The sequence below is a fragment of the Chelon labrosus genome, assembly GCF_963514085.1.
Source record: "Chelon labrosus genome assembly, chromosome: 1".
NCBI classification, from domain to species: Eukaryota; Metazoa; Chordata; class Actinopteri; order Mugiliformes; family Mugilidae; genus Chelon; species Chelon labrosus.
Window position 1 is genome coordinate 36,547,327 of NC_140337.1, and position 19,622 is coordinate 36,566,948.

At 42.2% G+C, this 19,622-nt stretch overlaps 1 protein-coding gene across 6 annotated transcripts; it reads right to left on the reverse strand.

The window, feature by feature from the left end:
- Window positions 1–663: 663 nt before the first annotated feature.
- LOC311489385 (myelin-oligodendrocyte glycoprotein-like) lies at window positions 664–10,169 on the reverse strand. 6 transcript variants are annotated; one of them, XM_084546454.1, is made up of 12 exons: window positions 10,051–10,169; window positions 9,839–9,949; window positions 9,524–9,645; window positions 6,842–7,069; window positions 6,411–6,566; window positions 5,956–6,322; window positions 5,660–5,868; window positions 5,448–5,558; window positions 5,133–5,254; window positions 3,371–3,521; window positions 1,979–2,311; window positions 664–1,724 (listed from the first exon to the last, which is right to left on the reverse strand). In XM_084546454.1, exons 10-12 carry the CDS (start codon window positions 3,435–3,437, stop codon window positions 1,537–1,539), a joined length of 588 nt encoding a protein of 195 aa, XP_084402580.1. In that variant the 5' UTR covers window positions 3,438–3,521; window positions 5,133–5,254; window positions 5,448–5,558; window positions 5,660–5,868; window positions 5,956–6,322; window positions 6,411–6,566; window positions 6,842–7,069; window positions 9,524–9,645; window positions 9,839–9,949; window positions 10,051–10,169; the 3' UTR covers window positions 664–1,536. The 6 variants fall into 6 exon arrangements, 5 of the variants coding, with proteins under 5 accessions (XP_084402580.1, XP_084402582.1, XP_084402578.1 ...); XM_084546456.1 differs by having other exon boundaries at window positions 5,660–6,254; XM_084546452.1 differs by having other exon boundaries at window positions 5,660–6,322.
- Window positions 10,170–19,622: the final 9,453 nt, after the last annotated feature.

Sequence of the window (19,622 nt, forward strand, 5' to 3'; positions counted from 1 at the left end):
AGGGAATAACACACACCTGGCCATGGAACAGCTGAGCAGTTGATTGTCCCATTACTTTTTGTCCCTTAAAAAGTGGGAGGCACATATACAAACTGTTGTAATTCCTACACCGTTCACCTGATGTGGATGTAAATACCCTCAAATTAAAGCTGAAAGTCTGCAGTTAAAGCACATCTTGTTCAATCCATTGTGGTGCTGTATAGAGCCAAAAAGATTAGAATTGTGTCGATGTCCCAATATTTATGGCCCTGACTGTAAATGTGAGAAACTGTTCTCTGTGATGAACTTTAATAAAAGCAAGTACAGGACCAGGCTTACAGATGCTCATCTAGAGGTTGTACTGTTTTAACAGTATTTTAACTGTAACCTCCATTAGAGTAAATATGGCTCAGCTATGTGAGCAGAAGTCCTGCCAGGTTACTGGTAAGAAATAAAACACAAATAGACGAAGGAATGAATCGTCTGTTGAGTAAAATGTTAAAATAAGTTATTTAAGGGGAAAAAAAGAACTGCACTAACTGTTAAAATGTTAGTGCAGTAAAGCTAGAGTTCTTTTTGTGTTCTTTAATGTGAAGACGGTATGAACAGAAGTGCTGTCAGTCAGTTCATGAAAGGCTTCCATTAGTTACTGAAGAATGAGAGAAAAAACATGTGCACTCACTGTTAATGGAATAGTTCTGTATTATTATCATACAATATTTGAAAATAGGCCACATTTTCTGTAATATTTGTGCTTTCATTTTGATGCTTGAACACTGAAGTGGCCCCCCACTGAGATGACAGAACCAGCAGTGGCCCCCGGATCATTTGAGTTTGAGACCCCTCCTCTACAGGCAGGGAGGGAGCTTAACCACACACAGACACATGACTCACTTTCATAACACTGCTGTATTACTGTTTAACAGAAACATATCACAAGCACCAGACTTCATTACCCATCAACTTCCATGATAGTCTCCTTCTTCCTTTTATAAAGGTAAAATGCATGAAACAAAAACAATACTCTGCCCCCTAGTGGCGAGAATGAATACATTAACAAAGAGAAATGTAAGCAGGACATTAATGATGTAGCATCTATAAGAACACATTAATCCATACATGCAGCATATCAACATGACACAGACAATGGATCCTTGACACTGTTTCTACTGGTTTCTATTAATCACCAGTAATCATCATCCATTGTGTCTTTGTTGTGTAAATACTCAGTAACAGCTGATCTCTACCTGAGGATCAGTTTGATGAGGAAATGTTCATTTAGTAACAGTCACATTAGAACGAGACTAAGGTTGAAACAAATACACTGACACTGTGATGGTGATGATGATGATGATGATGATGAGGACAGACTTGAGCTTCCACTGAGTCCTTCCTCTGTGGATACAGTCCTGCTGTTTGCTGAGTGTTGGAGGTCAGCTGCTACAGTGGGTTGCTCATGTCTGCTGGATGTCCAGCATTGTTAACTCCCGTCTGTCCTCAAGAAACAGCAGCAGGACACTCAGAGTTCAGCTGGACACTGATCTGAGACATTTAAAGCTACTGAGGATCAGCTGATTGTTCAGGAGGAGGATGGTATCGATGTCTATATCTTCTGTAGATCAGAAAACCAGCAACAGAACCAAGAAGAACACCAGCAACTATCAGACCAACTATCAGACCAACAGATCCATCTTTGTCTCCTCCCTGCTTGTCTCCTCCGTCCTCCTGGTGTCCATCTGTGTGACCTGCAGACAGAAGCAACAGAATCAGGTGTGAGGTGTGAGGTAGCTGATGAGTGAAGAACAAACTGCTGTCAGACATTATCTACTGCACTCTGATCACATCACTCAGACCAGCTGTTTTCTAGAAAGTCTCATCAACAACATCTTTCTAAAAGTCAAACATCTGATCTGAGATCTTTCTCTCTCACATCAACAACCAGGAAGCAGCTTCAACTCTGATCAGAGACAAAGACACAAACTCAACTCTACTCACTCACCTGGAACTACTTCCAGTCTGATGGTGCTCCTCTTCTGGTTTGTTTTATTCTGAACAACACTACACTCGTATGTTCCTCTGTCCTCTTTCGTCACATTCTTCAGAATCAGAGACATGTCTCCATCCTTCATCTGTCTGTCCTGTAGATCCACTCGGTTCTTATAAGATGGATGCTGGTTGACAGTAATAAACCTGCCATCACGATACCAAAGAACATATTCATCTTCCTTCAGGTCAGTTCTGCTCCACTCTACAACTGTGACAGGATCATTGTTCAGAGCTTTACATGGTAGAGAGACAGTCTGTCCAGGTTCAGCTCTGATGTTTGTCTGTCCTGAAGGAAACAAGACAGAGCAGAATGTTTGATGGTGATTCAGTTAATCAGACTTGTGAATAAACCACTTTCAATAAATCAGTTCAATAGAGAAGGCTTCAGAATGTTTGCTGAGAGGAGGATGAACAAATGAACAAACTAAATGAATAGAACCAAGAGAAATCATGAGCTGGTGGATTCAAGTAAAACAATAAGTTGATGGAAGAAGATCCAACAAGGATTGATGATGCAGCAAATGGAGCTGCTCTGTCCTCTGACCTCCATCATCAGACTGACTTCCTCTGAGGAACTGAGACAGGATCACTGACTCCAATCAGCTGGGCATCCTCAGCTAGTATCACTACTACTTATACTACAGTACTTGTCTGCACACAACATATAGAGACACAGATACAGGCTCTGGTCAGTGACCATCCACTTTTCTAACCTGGTACCATTATCCTACACCATGGAGAACCATGCTGTGATTGTCTGGGCTAGTTTAACCCTCCTGTTGTCTTCCAGGCTCAGCTGGACCTGGTTATATTTAGTACTGCTACAGGTCACAACACACACATTGTCTCTGTTCTTCAAAGAAGGAGTTTTTCTAATTCTACTTGTTTGTTCTCTTCTTTATGAACAATGACATCAGTCAGTTTAGACCTGAGGGTCCTGACTAATGTCTGACATGTACCAGTCAGTGGTTCTCCCTAATAACTCATCATTTCATGTCAATGAGGTTGATTTTCATAAATACAGGAGTAAAAGAAGTTTCAGACTTGGTCATGACTTGGAATGAAGTTGTCTAAAAATATGTAACACAGAATGATGGGATCATTTTACACATGATGTTTTCTAAGCAGTTAAAAGAGACGGTGAGCAGTAAACAGGAAGACAAGACGAAGGATAAACTAAAGAGCATTAGAGGAAATAACAGAGAGGAAGTTGATGTAGTAAATGATGACTACTAATGTTGGAGCTGCTGTAGAACATGTGGTTGATCAGATCTTCTAGATCCAGTCAGACTCTACGTTGTCTCCTGAACATGTCAGAGCTAAAGACGCTTTGGTTTCAACTCACCAGCAGAGACAGACAGGACGACGCTCAGTAAAGTCATGCAGAGACACGCAGATGTTCCAGCAGCCATCTTGTCTTCTTCTTCCTCCTCTGTTTACCTGACTTCAATCTATCAACCTGACTAGATCACATTCAGTGGATGGTTGAAAAAAACCTGAAATAAAACTGAAATAAAGCTCAAAGTCTCTGACGGTGACGACTCGTCTGTCTTTCAGCCGCTAGCGCTCTATAAACCAGGAAGGTGGAGCGATGGAGGGATGGGCGATAACCAAACCATAAAGAACTGAGCAACTACAAACAGAAAGTAAAGAGACTAAATATTTCACATTTCTATATTGATGAATAAACGCCTAGCTTCCTACAGTGTTGGAGTTTCCTTCATACGTTGCTGTTGTGGTTGTTGCATCATGTTCCAGGTCAGTGTCGCCAGCTCCTCAGTAAGGAAAGTGGCTATTGGCTGTCCTAAAAGACGCTAGATGACGTAATTTGTCATTTGGATGTAATTGTGATGGACGCTGTAAGAGTAAAAAAAAAAAAAAAAACCTAAATATGTTTAGAACTACAAATGAACATTCTTCTGCTGGTTCTTGGTTGTTTTTTCATTTTTTATTTTTTGCCTAGCCACACAAAACTAACTTTGTCCTGTATTATTAACGCTCCTCCTTTATCCGGCTTGGTATTGGCTGTGTGACTCAAAAGAAACGGTTTTAACAATCTAAATGGATTATTATTTTATTACTTATTTTAGTGTGACAGTGAAGAAACATTTACATTTACACCCCCTTCTGTAGACCAGGGCGCGATCAGCGGCAGCTTTGCGCATGCGCCATTCATTTGCAGTCTGGACGCTGAGTGGCGTGGGTCTCCTCTGCTCTGACTGCTGCAGCGGGGGCTACTGTGAGACTGACCGCCTGTGAGTGCTTTGGGACAGGGGAGGGGCTCACGGCAGCACCCGCTGCTTGTTGAGGACAATAACTGAACCGATATGTGCTTTCACATCAGAGTCTCCAAGAACCAGAAAAAGTCGCTAGACTTGTCGCTAGTCGCTTTTGACAAAAAAAAGTCGCCAAGAGGATTTGAAAGTCGCTGGATTTAGCGACAAAGTCACCAAGTTGGCAACACTGTTCCAGGTTTCTGTCACATGACGTCTCTAGCAGAAATGAAACACGTCCAGACAAATAGCACCGACTAGTCTTCAGAGGAGAGTGCGCATGCGTCTGTTGTGCTGCAGCCTTTCTACTAAATCACGTGACTTCGGAGGAACTGAGGACATTAGTTCCAGCTGATAGTGACTATACACCAGTTAGCACCTGATAAAAGTCAGACTGGATATATTTGTCTTTTGTTCTGGTGGTTTATTTGCTGACAGGAAAGGTAGCGCTCAGGTTCATTGTTATGGTCTAGATCAGACACATGAGAGACATCTACACTGACCAGCTCCAACAGAAAGCCAATCACATCTCCACGGACCAAATCCTGGATGTAGACTGTTCACTACACTGCCTTCAGAGATCCAGAGTCATCAGATCCAGAACTAATAGATTAAAAACCAGCTTCTGCCTAAGAGCTGCTGTCATGACCTGGCTAAGCTATGGCAGAACATAAAGGTTAACTGATTTATTTAAAAATCAACCCATAAGAATTACTGAGGTTTGAGTGTGAGTATCAGTGTGTCTGTGGATGTGTGCATGATAGTGTATGTGTATTGTTAAAAGGTGCTAACGTAAAGCAAACAGGCCAAAGCCAACAGAACAAAAACACATACCAGAGGAATCCAGGTCAAAGATCAGAGGGAGACTGAGGATCAGGAGTGCCAGGTCTTATAAGCTCAGGGAGACTGGCCAGGAGCTCCCAATTTCCCAAATTAAGACCCGCCCACTAAGGTACCTGGAGAGACAGACAAACAATAAGACAAGGGGAAAACACAAAACAGGCCCTAGTAGCAGGTGGATGTCACATTGCCAAACTGTATTTCATTGGTTTTCACCAGACAATAACAATAAACCTTCTTATTCTTCATACAGCACTGTCAGACAGGGTTGATGAATCGTACAGGTACAAACATACTTTCTCTTTTTACCTCAGACTAGCAGCTCCACTCAGTAGCTCCGTTGGGCCTGACCACTGTGTGGCCTATCCTGTGGGACACTGTTTGGCGGTGACCCCTTCTGGTTCATTTCAGTCATGGCAACTGATGATGAAAAAAGGAATGTGGATTGTGAGGACTGTTGCTTCCAAGAGGGATAGAAGACTGTTGCCGTGCATAAAGAATTCAATGTAAAGAGACTTTACCTTTTGATCATGCAACCAGTGGTAAAGATGATTCATTTCATTCTATCTAGAGCCATAAACCAGCATCAGATTCAGCAGGTCCTGTTCAACATCCAGACTGAATCCAGAGATGTTGTCTCTGTGCTGGAGCCCAGTATCGTACATTTCCAGCACCACGTGAGATTGTTGTGGAAACTTAAGCCTTCATCTTCCTTCAGTACCAGTGGTGGCTGATAAAAAAACAATAAACACTACTTGAACATAAATGTTGCTGTCCTTTCCTTCAATGATTCTCTGATTGAAGTCGTCTCACGTACAAGTCTCTTTTCCATGGACAGCATGGCCAATGCATCCAGCCTCTCCTGGGTCATGGTGTTTCTGAGAAAAGTTTTTACTCTTTTCAAGGTTGAGAAGCACCTCTCAGCTTCTGCTGTGGTCAGGGGTGTGGTGATGATGATCTTTAAAAGAGTGAAGACTTCTTCTAGATTGTTCTCCATAAGGAGCTGGAATAGGCCCACAGCACCAAAACAGGCTCATCCAGCACTGGGTATGCCTTGAAGGTGTTACACAGTGCATCTACAGGAGATGACCTGTGACGTTCCTCAAACATGTGCCCCTGCAACAAGGTGACACAGATAAGGTGGTCTGTGAAGGAGAAGCACTCCCTGGTGTGTCCCAGAATATCTAGAGAAAACATTTTATAGGTTGTAAAGAACTGAAAATGATCTTTTGTTGAATTTGTAGCATTGGGAGGTCATATTTATTTATTTACCTTTAATATGTCTCTGTTGCTTGTTCTCAGTAATGTGGCATCTGGATGAGGAAACTAGTCGTCAACATCCCCCCATGAAGAAGTCACTAGCTGACAGTTTGACTTTCAAACACATTGACATTTGTAAATGTTTGTGTCCAACAGTGAAGTCCTGACCTGCAGCCAGATCATCAAGCAGTCGTTAGCTCTGAGCTCACCTTCAATCTGTTTGATTCTTTCTTTCTTGATGTGATTTTACATTTACAGCAGTGATTAGAAACAGTCCACGTGAACAGAACATCAGACTCTGCTTCTGGACGTGTCCCTCACAGACAAACTAAGAACTAATCAAAGTTGAAACAGGTCATCACTGACTTTCTTTAAAGAGACAGACGTGAGAGAAATGATGTCAGACTGAAGTGAGAATCAGATCCAGGAAGAAGATATCTTACCGTGAACGAGGATCACAAACACCACCAACGTCTTCATCTTCCTGTCAAACTAAGGCTCACAGCAGCTGATCATCTACTGACTCTCTGACAACACTTCTCTGCAGCCACGTTTGTGAAGACAGTGTCAGCTTTCCTCTGACAGGTGAAGAGAGGGAGGGGCCAGGTGTGTCTCTCTCTACATTCAGCTTCACTCAGGTAAAGACGTTCAGTTTCCTCATACTTTCACACCTGTTGATAGAAAAGTTAACATGTTCTCTGATTCTCAAACATATATGACAATATTCACTTAACCACAGAGACGTCTACACCCACTTATGAGTCACGTGCACAGGAGTATAAATATAGATGTCACTGACAGATAGACAGAGCTCACTGTGTTATAGGCTAGGCTAATGTCATTGTGTCCTCTCCTTGCTGCAAGGAAAAGATCCTTAAGGCAACCTCGTCTGGAGTCTGTCTCGTCTCTTCTCTCTAGTGTTGGTAATCTTGAAGATTTATCTGACATCTGTTCATCCAGTTTGTGTCAGGTGCAGCAGTCTGACTCTGAAAGTAAACTAAACTAAATCTAAGGGTTTATTTTCACTGTCTCTTAGAAGAAGTAAGTAAAAGAGTAAAAGAAGTTTCAAACTTGGTCATGACTTGGAATGAAGTTGTCTATAACTATGTAACACAGAATGATGGGATCATTTTACACATTATGTTTTCTAAGCAGTTAGAACAGACGGTGAGCAGTAAACAGGAAGACAAGACGAAGGATCAACTAAAGAGCATTAGAGGAAATAACAGAGAGGAAGTTGATGTAGTAAAATGATGACTACTAATGTTGGAGCTGCTGTAGAACATGTGGTTGATCAGATCTTCTAGATCCAGTCAGACTCTACGTTGTCTCCTGAACATGTCAGAGCTAAAGACGCTTTGGTTTCAACTCACCAGCAGAGACAGACAGGACGACGCTCAGTAAAGTCATGCAGAGAGACGCTGATGTAACAGCAGCCATCTTGTCTTCTTCTTCCTCCTCTGTTTACCTGACTTCAATCTATCAACCTGACTAGATCACATTCAGTGGAAGGTTGAGATAAAACTGAAATAAAACTGAAATAAAGCTCAAAGTCTCTGACGGTGACGACTCGTCTGTCTTTCAGCCGCTAGCGCTCTATAAACCAGGAAGGTGGAGCGATGGAGGGATGGGCGATAACCAAACCATAAAGAACTGAGCAACTACAAACAGAAAGTAAAGAGACTAAATATTTCACATTTCTATATTGATGAATAAACGCCTAGCTTCCTACAGTGTTGGAGTTTCCTTCATATGTTGTTGCATCATGTTCCAGGTCAGTGTTACCAGCTCCTCAGTAAGGACAGTGGCTATTGGCTGTCCTAAAAGACGCTAGATGACGTAATTTGCATAATTTGCCATTTGGATGTAATTGTGATGGACGCTGTAAGAGTAAGAAAAAAACCTAAATATGTTTAGAACTACAAATGAACATTCTTCTGCTGGTTCTTGGTTGTTTTTTCATTTTTTAGTTTTTGCCTAGCCACACAAAACTAACTTTGTCCTGTATTATTAACGCTCCTCCTTTATCCGGCTTGGTATTGGCTGTGTGACTCAAAAGAAACGGTTTTAACAATCTAAATGGATTATTATTTTATTACTTATTTTAGTGTGACAGTGAAGAAACATTTACATTTACACCCCCTTCTGTAGACCAGGGCGCGATCAGCGGCAGCTTTGCGCATGCGCCATTCATTTGCAGTCTGGACGCTGAGTGGCGTGGGTCTCCTCTCTGCTCTGACTGCTGCAGCGGGGGCTACTGTGAGACTGACCGCCTGTGAGTGCTTTGGGACAGGGGAGGGGCTCACGGCAGCACCCGCTGCTTGTTGAGGACAGTAACTGAACCGATATGTGCTTTCACATCAGAGTCTCCAAGAACCAGAAAAAGTCGCTAGACTTGTCGCTAGTCGCTTTTGACAAAAAAAAGTCGCCAAGAGGATTTGAAAGTCGCTGGATTTAGCGACAAAGTCACCAAGTTGGCAACACTGTTCCAGGTTTCTGTCACATGACGTCTCTAGCAGAAATCAAACATGTCCAGACAAACAGCACCGACTAATCTTCAGAGGAGAGTGCGCATGCGTCTGTTGTGCTGCAGCCTTTCTACTAAATCACGTGACTTCGGAGGAACTGAGGACATTAGTTCCAGCTGATAGCGACTATACACCAGTTAGCACCTGATAAAAGTCAGACTGGATATATTTGTCTTGTTCTGGTGGTTTATTTGCTGACAGGAAAGGTAGCGCTCAGGTTCATTGTTATGGTCTAGATCAGACACATGAGAGACATCTACACTGACCAGCTCCAACAGAAAGCCAATCACATCTCCACGGACCAAATCCTGGATGTAGACTGTTCACTACACTGCCTTCAGAGATCCAGAGTCATCAGATCCAGAACTAATAGATTAAAAACCAGCTTCTGCCTAAGAGCTGCTGTCATGACCTGGCTAAGCTATGGCAGAACATAAAGGTTAACTGATTTATTTAAAAATCAACCTATAAGAATTAATGAGGTTTGAGTGTGAGTATCAGTGTGTCTGTTGATGTGTGCATGATAGTGTATGTGTATTGTTAAAAGGTGCTAACGTAAAGCAAACAGGCCAAAGCCAACAGAACAAAAACACATACCAGAGGAATCCAGGTCAAAGATCAGAGGGAGACTGAGGATCAGGAGTGCCAGGTCTTATAAGCTCAGGGAGACTGGCCAGGAGCTCCCAATTTCCCAAATTAAGACCCGCCCACTAAGGTACCTGCAGAAACAGACAAACAATAAGACAAGGGGAAAACACAAAACAGGCCCTAGTAGCAGGTGGATGTCACATTGCCAAACTGTATTTCATTGGTTTTCACCAGACAATAACAATAAACCTTCTTATTCTTCATACAGCACTGTCAGACAGGGTTGATGAATCGTACAGGTACAAACATACTTTCTCTTTTTACCTCAGACTAGCAGCTCCACTCAGTAGCTCCGTTGGGCCTGACCACTGTGTGGCCTATTCTGTGGGACAGTCTTTAGCGGTGACCCCTTCTGGTTCATTTCAGTCATGGCAACTGATGATGAAAAAAGGAATGTGGATTGTGAGGACTGTTGCTTCCAAGAGGGATAGAAGACTGTTGCCGTGCATAAAGAATTCAATGTAAAGAGACTTTACCTTTTGATCATGCAACCAGTGGTAAAGATGATTCATTTCATTCTATCTAGAGCCATAAACCAGCATCAGATTCAGCAGGTCATGTTCAACATCCAGACTGAATCCAGAGATGTCGTCTCTGTGCTGGAGCCCAGCACCATACATTTCCAGCATCACATCAGATTGTTGTGGAAACTTAGGCCTTCATCTTCCTTCAGTACCAGTGGTGGCTGGTGATAAAACAATAAACACTACTTGAACATAAATGTTGCTGTCCTTTCCTTCAATGATTCTCTGATTGAAGTCGTCTCACGTACAAGTCTCTTTTCCATGGACAGCATGGCCAATGCATCCAGCCTCTCCTGGGTCATGGTGTTTCTGAGAAAAGTTTTTACTCTTTTCAAGGTTGAGAAGCACCTCTCAGCTTCTGCTGTGGTCAGGGGTGTGGTGATGATGATCTTTAAAAGAGTGAAGACTTCTTCTAGATTGTTCTCCATAAGGAGCTGGAATAGGCCCACAGCACCAAAACAGGCTCATCCAGCACTGGGTATGCCTTGAAGGTGTTACACAGTGCATCTACAGGAGATGACCTGTGACGTTCCTCAAACATGTCCCCCTGCAACAAGGTGACACAGATGAGGTGGTCTGTGAAGGAGAAGCACTCCCTGGTGTGTCCCAGAATATCTAGAGAAAACATTTTATAGGTTGTAAAGAACTGAAAATGATCTTTTGTTGAATTTGTAGCATTGGGAGGTCATATTTATTTATTTACCTTTAATATGTCTCTGTTGCTTGTTCTCAGTAATGTGGCATCTGGATGAGGAAACTAGTCGTCAACATCCCCCCATGAAGAAGTCACTAGCTGACAGTTTGACTTTCAAACACATTGACATTTGTAAATGTTTGTGTCCAACAGTGAAGTCCTGACCTGCAGCCAGATCATCAAGCAGTCGTTAGCTCTGAGCTCACCTTCAATCTGTTTGATTCTTTCTTTCTTGATGTGATTTTACATTTACAGCAGTGATTAGAAACAGTCCACGTGAACAGAACATCAGACTCTGCTTCTGGACGTGTCCCTCACAGACAAACTAAGAACTAATCAAAGTTGAAACAGGTCATCACTGACTTTCTTTAAAGAGACAGACGTGAGAGAAATGATGTCAGACTGAAGTGAGAATCAGATCCAGGAAGAAGATATCTTACCGTGAACGAGGATCACAAACACCACCAACGTCTTCATCATCCTGTCACAACTCCAAGAACTCAGTTGATGTGTTTGAACTCTTCTTCAGATCATGAGACACTTCTGACTTTCCTCCTCTCGTCTTCAGCTCAAACTGTTTCCACTGAAGTGAAAGTGTTGACTGTAAAGAAACAGGAAGATGGAGTCTCTCAGCAGCAGCCACAACTATAACTGACTTCCGTCAGCTGAAGGTGTAGGTTTGGTTTTTGACGAGGGAGGACAGGATGTCTGGAAATGTCAGCTGTTTGTCTTTAAATATCAGGTGACAGGTGAGATATGTTGCTGTTGTCGTGGAGATCATTGTCAGTGACACGCAGAGCGTCTGTTCACTTTCCTTTTATTCTCATCACATTTCTTATTGATTTGACTACTGCCCATCCCCCCATCACTAAAGCTTTCATCTGTTCTGGGTTCCTGTTCAAACTTCCTGTGAACCAGGAAGTTTGAACAGAGAGATGAGTTATTGCTCTAGAGCCACATGTTGTAACTAAAACTCTGACACATACATAACAACAGACTCTTTGGATTCATGTCTGTGTCTGAACACAGTTTGATTTATTAAATACAGATGGATCTGTGACTTTGTCTCTGTCAGACTGAACTGAACTCAACACTCTAAATGTGATCCACATCTGCAGTGTGAACACATGAACATTTCATGGCTGCTGCAGCTGCTGCCAACATGACTTCTGTTCACGTCAACATTATTTTATTCATGACGTCACATTTGTCATTTGACATATTAGTTGAAAAATCAGAAGTCTGTCAACTCCTATCACAGATGTTTAAAAACATCATGATGAGAAAACATTTCTTACACCTTCAGCTCTCACTAGTAAAGGAACATGTTTGAGGGTTTGATACGTCCAGAGTTGATCAGAAATCACCTCTGCAGTCACTGATAGTCAGTCTAACAGCAGCCTGCTAAACAACACGCTGCATAGATTTAGGATATAATCTAGATTTGGAACTAAAGGATGACTTTTTAACAGGAACATGCGTGACGGCATTTTAACCGGCAACCGACTTCTAGACGCCGTTCTTTGTTCAGGGGTTCGATGTGGTCATGACGCGCTCCAAGTAAAACAATCACTTCCTCCTTTGAGTTATGTACGGTGTTTTATTAGCGTTTGGTTCTCAGTGTCCACAATCTTTACTAGGTGCTTTGAATGTTGATGTGTTTTATTATGGACACGCTCACATTAACTACACTCATTCAGTGAATATATGTAAAAGTATTCAACACAAGTAGTGTTACCAACTCCCTGAGAAATAAATAAGGGACACCTCATTGTCAGGGCGGCTGACCCGGTTGCCTTCACCCATGCTGGCGTGGTGAAACTTTTTAGCCCTCATTTGTGTGAAATGATATTTGAACTATTTGACTCGAACCTGAATTGAATTAGATTCATATTTCTGAGTGATATGAACACATGGGATAGGATCCAGCAGACCCCGCCACCCAGAACAGGAATAACTGGCTATAGAAGATGAATGAATGAATGAATGAATGAACACATGGAAAACTAATTATTATTCAACAATTTATTTTAAAAATAAAATAAAATAAATATCTCTCTTAAACAGAAACCTGTCCTGCTGAACTTCAGACTGTATAAATGAATAGAAAACAATAGAATCAGAACATTCCTCTTATAACAGTGCAATAAGAAAAGTGTGAGGAGAAGTTGTAGCTTAAACACAGGGCTATAGATACAACACACATAAGGCTGCCAATGTAAACCTCTGAAAATAAGATCTAACACAGTTCTGTCACAGTGGAGTCCTGAATACAACGGAGCAGCAAACAGCAGCAACAGAAGGAAACAGACAGTGTTCAGGCTTCGGCCTAAAATGCTCCGATCACTAACTCACACAGTCAGTTACCAACACTAGTCTAATGATGAATAACTGCTGACATCACCTGCAGCACAAACCGCAACGTTAGCATCCTCAGTGGAAAGGTTCACAGTGCTGAGCCCATCGGCCAAAGAACAGCCTCTGGTTTTATCAGACTAAAATAGTTTGGATTATTATTATTTAATCTTATTATCTTATTCAAACATGACATTAAAATATAAATCTAAAACACGACAGACATTTCTTGGGGGTGCAGGGCGGGTGCTATGGCTATTATAGGGGCAGCTACAGGACCACCTAGCTCAGACCTGGCGCCGCCACTGCTCGTGACCACGGGTGATTGATGGCGTCAGGCAGGTGCTGGAGTTCACTCAGCTCCGCCTGCAAGAGGAGAGGAAAGTTAAGCTTCACCTAAATCTTTAATCTTTATCAATCATATGCACAGCTTTGGTCCAACATTGAGCATATAACTGATTAAAGACTAAACCATGAGCGTGAGGAAGTATCTGTAAAGAAGTGTGGTGTTAGATCATCAGTGGTCAGGCTGGAAGTTGGTGCAATAGTGAGATCAGTGAGCTGTTGGTGTTTGACACTTACCTGTCCAGTCTGTTTTCAAAACTATGGAAAAAGTCTATTAGGACTAAATTCCTTCAATCTCCAATCCCTCCTCAACATAAAGAGATAGATTTTAAAATCTTAAATGAAATATATCCCTCCAATGAATTTATATCAGAAAGAGATTTAAATGTGATGTTGAACATCGTCACCTATGAACCACAAAGGTGGAGACAACAGAGCACCTGTTCTATTAATGTCACATGATCTAAAACCTGTGGAAATCCTTCAACAACTGGCTCAGGTCCACATCCACAGACCTGGATTCATTTTTTTTCAAAATGATCCAAGTAGGTATAACTACACAAAATAAGAAGGTTGGCCAGCATGTGAACAACATAATCATCATAAATACTACATACATGAATGCTGCTTTGAAAAATCCCCTCCAGTCTGGAATGGCCTCATAAAAGGGGGTAGGAACCAGGATGGTGAGGAGGTGGAGCAAGTACAGAGCTTTGTGTGAAGGTCAGCTCTGACCACTGAACACATGACCTCGTCAGGTTGGTTCAAACAGATCAGACGTCATGCTCTGACACAGCACCACATGATAACACTGGTCTGACATGTTGTGTGTTCTGTTTGTGCAGCCAGAGCAGATGTGATAACGATGCTGGTCATGGGATGAGTCTCACCCAGACACTCCACTGTGTTTAATGGTTAGATGGATGGTAAATGACTGCAGCTCTATAGCAGCTTTGTAGTGTTCATCACTGACACACAGGTGACTGAGGCTACTGTACAATGAGCCACCTGCTCATCAGAGCATCATTCACATCCACAGTGACACTGGCTTCAGTGTCTGTCCCAAGGAGACTTTGACATGGACACTGGAAGATATGTATGAAGATAGATCAGTGAATAAAAATGATTCTCACATTGGTTTTCTGTTTCCTGTTTTATTTTGTTAACTTCCTGTTGTGTTATGTCCGTGTTTTCCTGTTGATTAGCTCATTGGTTTCTCCTTGTGTTATGTCTTGATGTGCTTCACCTGTGTCTCGTCACCTCTTTGTTCCTCGTCGTGTCATACTGTTCATTTGTCTTGTCCATGTCTGACAGTCATAGTTTTATGTCAAGTTCTAGTTTTTCAAAGTGTGTAGATTTTTGCTCTTTCATACTTACTGCAACGTCAGCAGCGTTCTTAGTCTTTTTTTTATTAAATATCTTTTTTGCCTACTCCTGCCTCAGCCTTTAAACTCCTGCATCTGGGTCCTAAACCTCCAACCCATGCTACCCCTTCCTGACATTAGTATTGTGACACTCAACAACTAATGCTTGTCTCTTCTTCTGACTAATAATACTTGTTTGACCTAACACACAGCAATCAGACAAGGCAACGGAGACGGAGGAGACTGGGTGAGGTCAGAGAGAAGGTCATCCTGTACAACACTGTTGCTGCTGCTGGAGACAAAGATGACACAGAAGCAGCATGCAGTCTGATGATGATGATGATGTAGTTGTGTCTTAGAAGCACGTGAGATGGAAGCAAAGTGAAGAGCTGAAGAGCAAAGATAGCGTCGGTCTCTCTTGTTGCATGCTCACTACACATTACACTAACCTGCACCATTAGTCCCTGACTTACACAATTCATTAGGCGTGTTCGACTTCATGCAGATCTGTGCAGATCTGACTTGACGTGATGCATGCTGGGTTGTTCATGCTCATAGACCTCGAATATGATTGGTTAAAATGAACTTGTTCAACCCAGCATGCATCACGTCAAGTCAGATCTGCACAGATCTGCATGAAGTCGAACGAGCCTAGTGACTCTGATGGACTCGTGACTTTGATAACCAATGACAACACAGGAATTAAATGACTGACCTGTGACAAGTAACAGGTTAGGTTACTTGTTATCTCTCATTTTCTTCAGAATCACAGATATTTCATAGAAACTTGATGAACTAAAAGACTGTCATGTTTTCTGTTATGTCCTCCGTTCTTGGTTCTGTCATGTCTTTCGTCATGTCTTAGTCCGTCATGGTTTAGTTTCCTGTGTTTCTGTTTATTGTATTAAGTTCTTGGTTTTCATAGTCATGGTTAGTGTTTAGTTTTTTCTGTTCTGTTTCCTGTTTTATTTTTGCTAAGTTCTCAACTTCCTGTTTTGTTATCCCATGTTTTCTTTTGATTAGATCATTGGTTTCAGCTTGTGTTAATTCTTCATTTGCTTCACCTGTGTCTCGTCACCCCTGTTCCTCATGTCTTTATATAGCCCTGCCTTCCCCTTTGTCTCTGTCGCGTCATACTGTTTTTTTACTGCCAGTTCTGTGTCACCGTGTTCCATGTTTCTGTTTGTCCACGTTCCATGCCTTTTGTTCCTTGCCAAGTGTTTTTCCTGCCATGTCTTAGTTTGATAGTGTTTTGGATTTTGGTTTGCGTTTTGGATTTCCTGCCTCCTCTGCAGCGCTTTTGGTTTTGTAAGTTTTGTCTTTTGTTAATTAAATCCTTTTTTTTTTGCCTACTCCTGCATCTTGGAGTCCTGCATCTGGGTCCACACTCCATTCCCTGCAACCCCCTATTTGTGACAAAGACTTTTATAGATTTATTCTTTCAGCTGTAAATAGTCTAATTTATTAAACATTTAATATTATGAACTTCCTCTTTTAAAGACCATGAACTTTTAATTCAACATTAAATCATGCTATATGGATTTTTCTTTTGCACTGTAACCTAAATGATTTCTACAGGGCTACAGTGGCACCAAGCCTAAAACCTAGTGTTCATAGACAAGGAAGTACTACGTGACTGGAACATGTATAGAATACTCCAAAACTTACCTAGTCACACTGACTGACTCCACAAAGCTCCAGGTTGAAACTAGGAAGTTTACTAAAGCAAGTATAGCACAGTGCAGACAGGCAGAGAACAGAGAACCATGACTGCAGCTACGCTCCTGTTCTACTGGAACCTGGATGATTGGCCAGCTGGGATCCACAGGTGTAGGCTAATTGATGGGAGTTTACCTGAGAGGAGTGAGGAGGAGGAGGAGGAAGAGGAGAAGAGGAGGGAAAACACACAGACACAAACAATTCTGCCCCCTGACCCTGCCTGTCACGTAACACAATGACATGACATTTGTTTACAGTTGATGAACACACAATAGTTTGTTGGGTTTTTGCTGAGTCAAGCATTTTAGAAAAATACTGTTGAACATTTTAGGAGCAATTCCATCCAATAATATTCATTCCATTCTTTTAGTAGAAATAGAAGATCATCAGATTACATTACAATAAGTATTAGAATTGAATTTGTAGGGCGGCACAGTAGTGTGGTGGTTAGCACTGATGCCTCACTGCCAGAAGGTTCTGGGTTCTAATCCAGGCCCACTGGTTCCTTTCTGTGTGTAGTCTGCATGTTCTCCCTGTGTCTGCGTGGGTTCTCTCCAGGTTCTCCAGCTTCCTCCCACCGTCCAAAGACATGCTGGTTAGGTTCATTGGTGATTCTAAATTGGCCGTAGGTGTGAGTGTCTCTCTGTGTTAGCCCTGAGATAGACTGGAGACCTGTCCAGGGTGGACCCCCCCTCTAGACCAATGACAGCTGGGATAGACTGGAGACCTGTCCAGGGTGGACCCCCCCTCTAGACCAATGACAGCTGGGATAGACTGGAGACCTGTCCAGGGTGGACCCCCCCTCTAGACCAATGACAGCTGGGATAGACTGGAGACCTGTCCAGGGTGGACCCCCCCTCTAGACCAATGACAGCTGGGATAGACTGGAGACCTGTCCAGGGTGGACCCCCCCTCTAGACCAATGACAGCTGGGATAGACTGGAGACCTGTCCAGGGTGGACCCCCCCTCTAGACCAATGACAGCTGGGATAGACTGGAGACCTGTCCAGAGTGGACCCCCCCTCTAGACCAATGACAGCTGTGATAGACTGGAGACCTGTCCAGGGTGGACCCCCCCTCTAGACCAATGACAGCTGGACAAGAGGTTACAGAAGATGAATGAATGAAAGAATGAATGAATGAATATATTCTTATTGTTTTGTTGTTGGCCTGTGAAAAAGGGTTTACACTGAAAATAAACTCTAAAGACTACAGACAGAGAGAGGCATGAGATTGATTTATTTCATTAAATAACAATAAGAACTAAAGACACTGATGTGTTTTTATTTCAAATTAGATTTTTCATGTGTTTATAATATAAAGCTTTGCTTGTTCCACATTCAGAGTTTAAGAAACTAAAGTTTGTTTAAAAATGTAAAAAGTTTCTGATTAAATATGTGGAGAGAAAACATGATGAGTTTAGTTGAATGTTTCAATAAATATCCAGTCTGACCTGAACATGTGTGTTCTCATTGTGATCTATTGTCCTGTCCTATGTCTTATCATGTGTTTGTGTTACCTGTCTAGGGACTGTGGATGAAAATGAGCATTGTTGCTAGAATCCATCATATTTACATCTATGACTGTCTGAGTAGATGTTCATTAATGTGAACTGTCCCTATCACATAAATCAGTAAATAATACAACGCTCTGCTCTAGCTCCACCACCATTTGTTAAACCTGGTCCAGTGGATCTACTCTGTGATTAATGCACTTTGTACATGGTCCCTGGAAGAAATAAACTCAACTAAAAACTAAAGTAAAACTCTGCTGAATCAGCTGATCACTTGCTCTTTATTCCTTCTAGATCATCATGTTGGGTTCTGATAGTTGTCAGATGAAGGAAAGAGCTCAGCTCCAGCCACACTGTTCACACTGTTTGAAGGTTATTTTCATCACTGATTATTCTCTGATCTGGAAAAAAGTTCCCAAAGGTCTGATGACACACACACAGGTGGGCGGAGGGAGGGAGCAGCCAGGAAGCTGATTGCTCCTTTACTGTGACTTCAACAGATTCCTCAGTTTCTAGATGCTCAGTGTGAACATGTGATTTATCACTGAGTAAAGGATGTGTGTGGTTTCCTGGTTAACCCTGGAATTCCAACAGGAACCTCTCCACTCTCTCCTCTGCAGTCTTCTGCCTCCTGCTGGTGACCACAGCTCGTTGCACACTTCATGTCTTTTAAATGTTGCTGTTGAAAGGCTCATTTCAATCTGTCCTCAGTCATTTATTTACTGTGGCTTTTTCTTCCTTTTCTCTTTCTCAGACGTTCTTTAAAACATATTTGCTGATCAGTTCCTTCTGTCCTGGTTTCATCAACACATCAGAAGTCCCAGAAATGTTCAAAAGCTCATGTTAACTTGTCTTGTTGAAGGTTTCAGTCAGGACTGTCCTCTGCTGGACATTTGAATGAAGGTCATTAGTTCCCTCTTCCAAACGTGTTGACTGACTTTGAGGGTTTGACTTGAAGCAGGAGGAGGTCGCTGACATGAACTCTGCTTCACCAGCAGCTTTATCTTCTTTGAAATCATCATCAGATCCTTCACTGATCAATAATCAAAGATCAACAACCTGATCAGACTGACTCTACAGCCATCAGAGGAGACGTTACATCCTGGACCTGGACTCTGTCTGCAGAGGAGACACAAGACAGTTAGAGACAAAGACAGTTAGAGACAAAGACAGTTAGAGACAAAGACAGACAGAGACAAAGACAGACAGAGACAAAGACAGACACAGACAAAGACAGACAGAAAGAAAGAAAGAAACAAACCTTTCACTCTGAGCTCCACTGTTTTCCTTCTCAGGATGTTTCCCTCCTTGCTGTAGACTATACAGATGTATCCTCTACTGTCTCCATCTGTGGGGTATTTCAGGGTCAGACTGAGGTCTCCAGTTTCCAGCAGGTCTTCATTCATCTTCGTTCTGTTTCTGTAAATCTGGTTCTGGTCTTCAATCTGGTCAGAGCCGTTCTGATACACATGGACCTTCCTGTTGTCTCTGTCCCACCACTCCACTATAGCGTCTTCAGGCAGCTCTGTGGTTC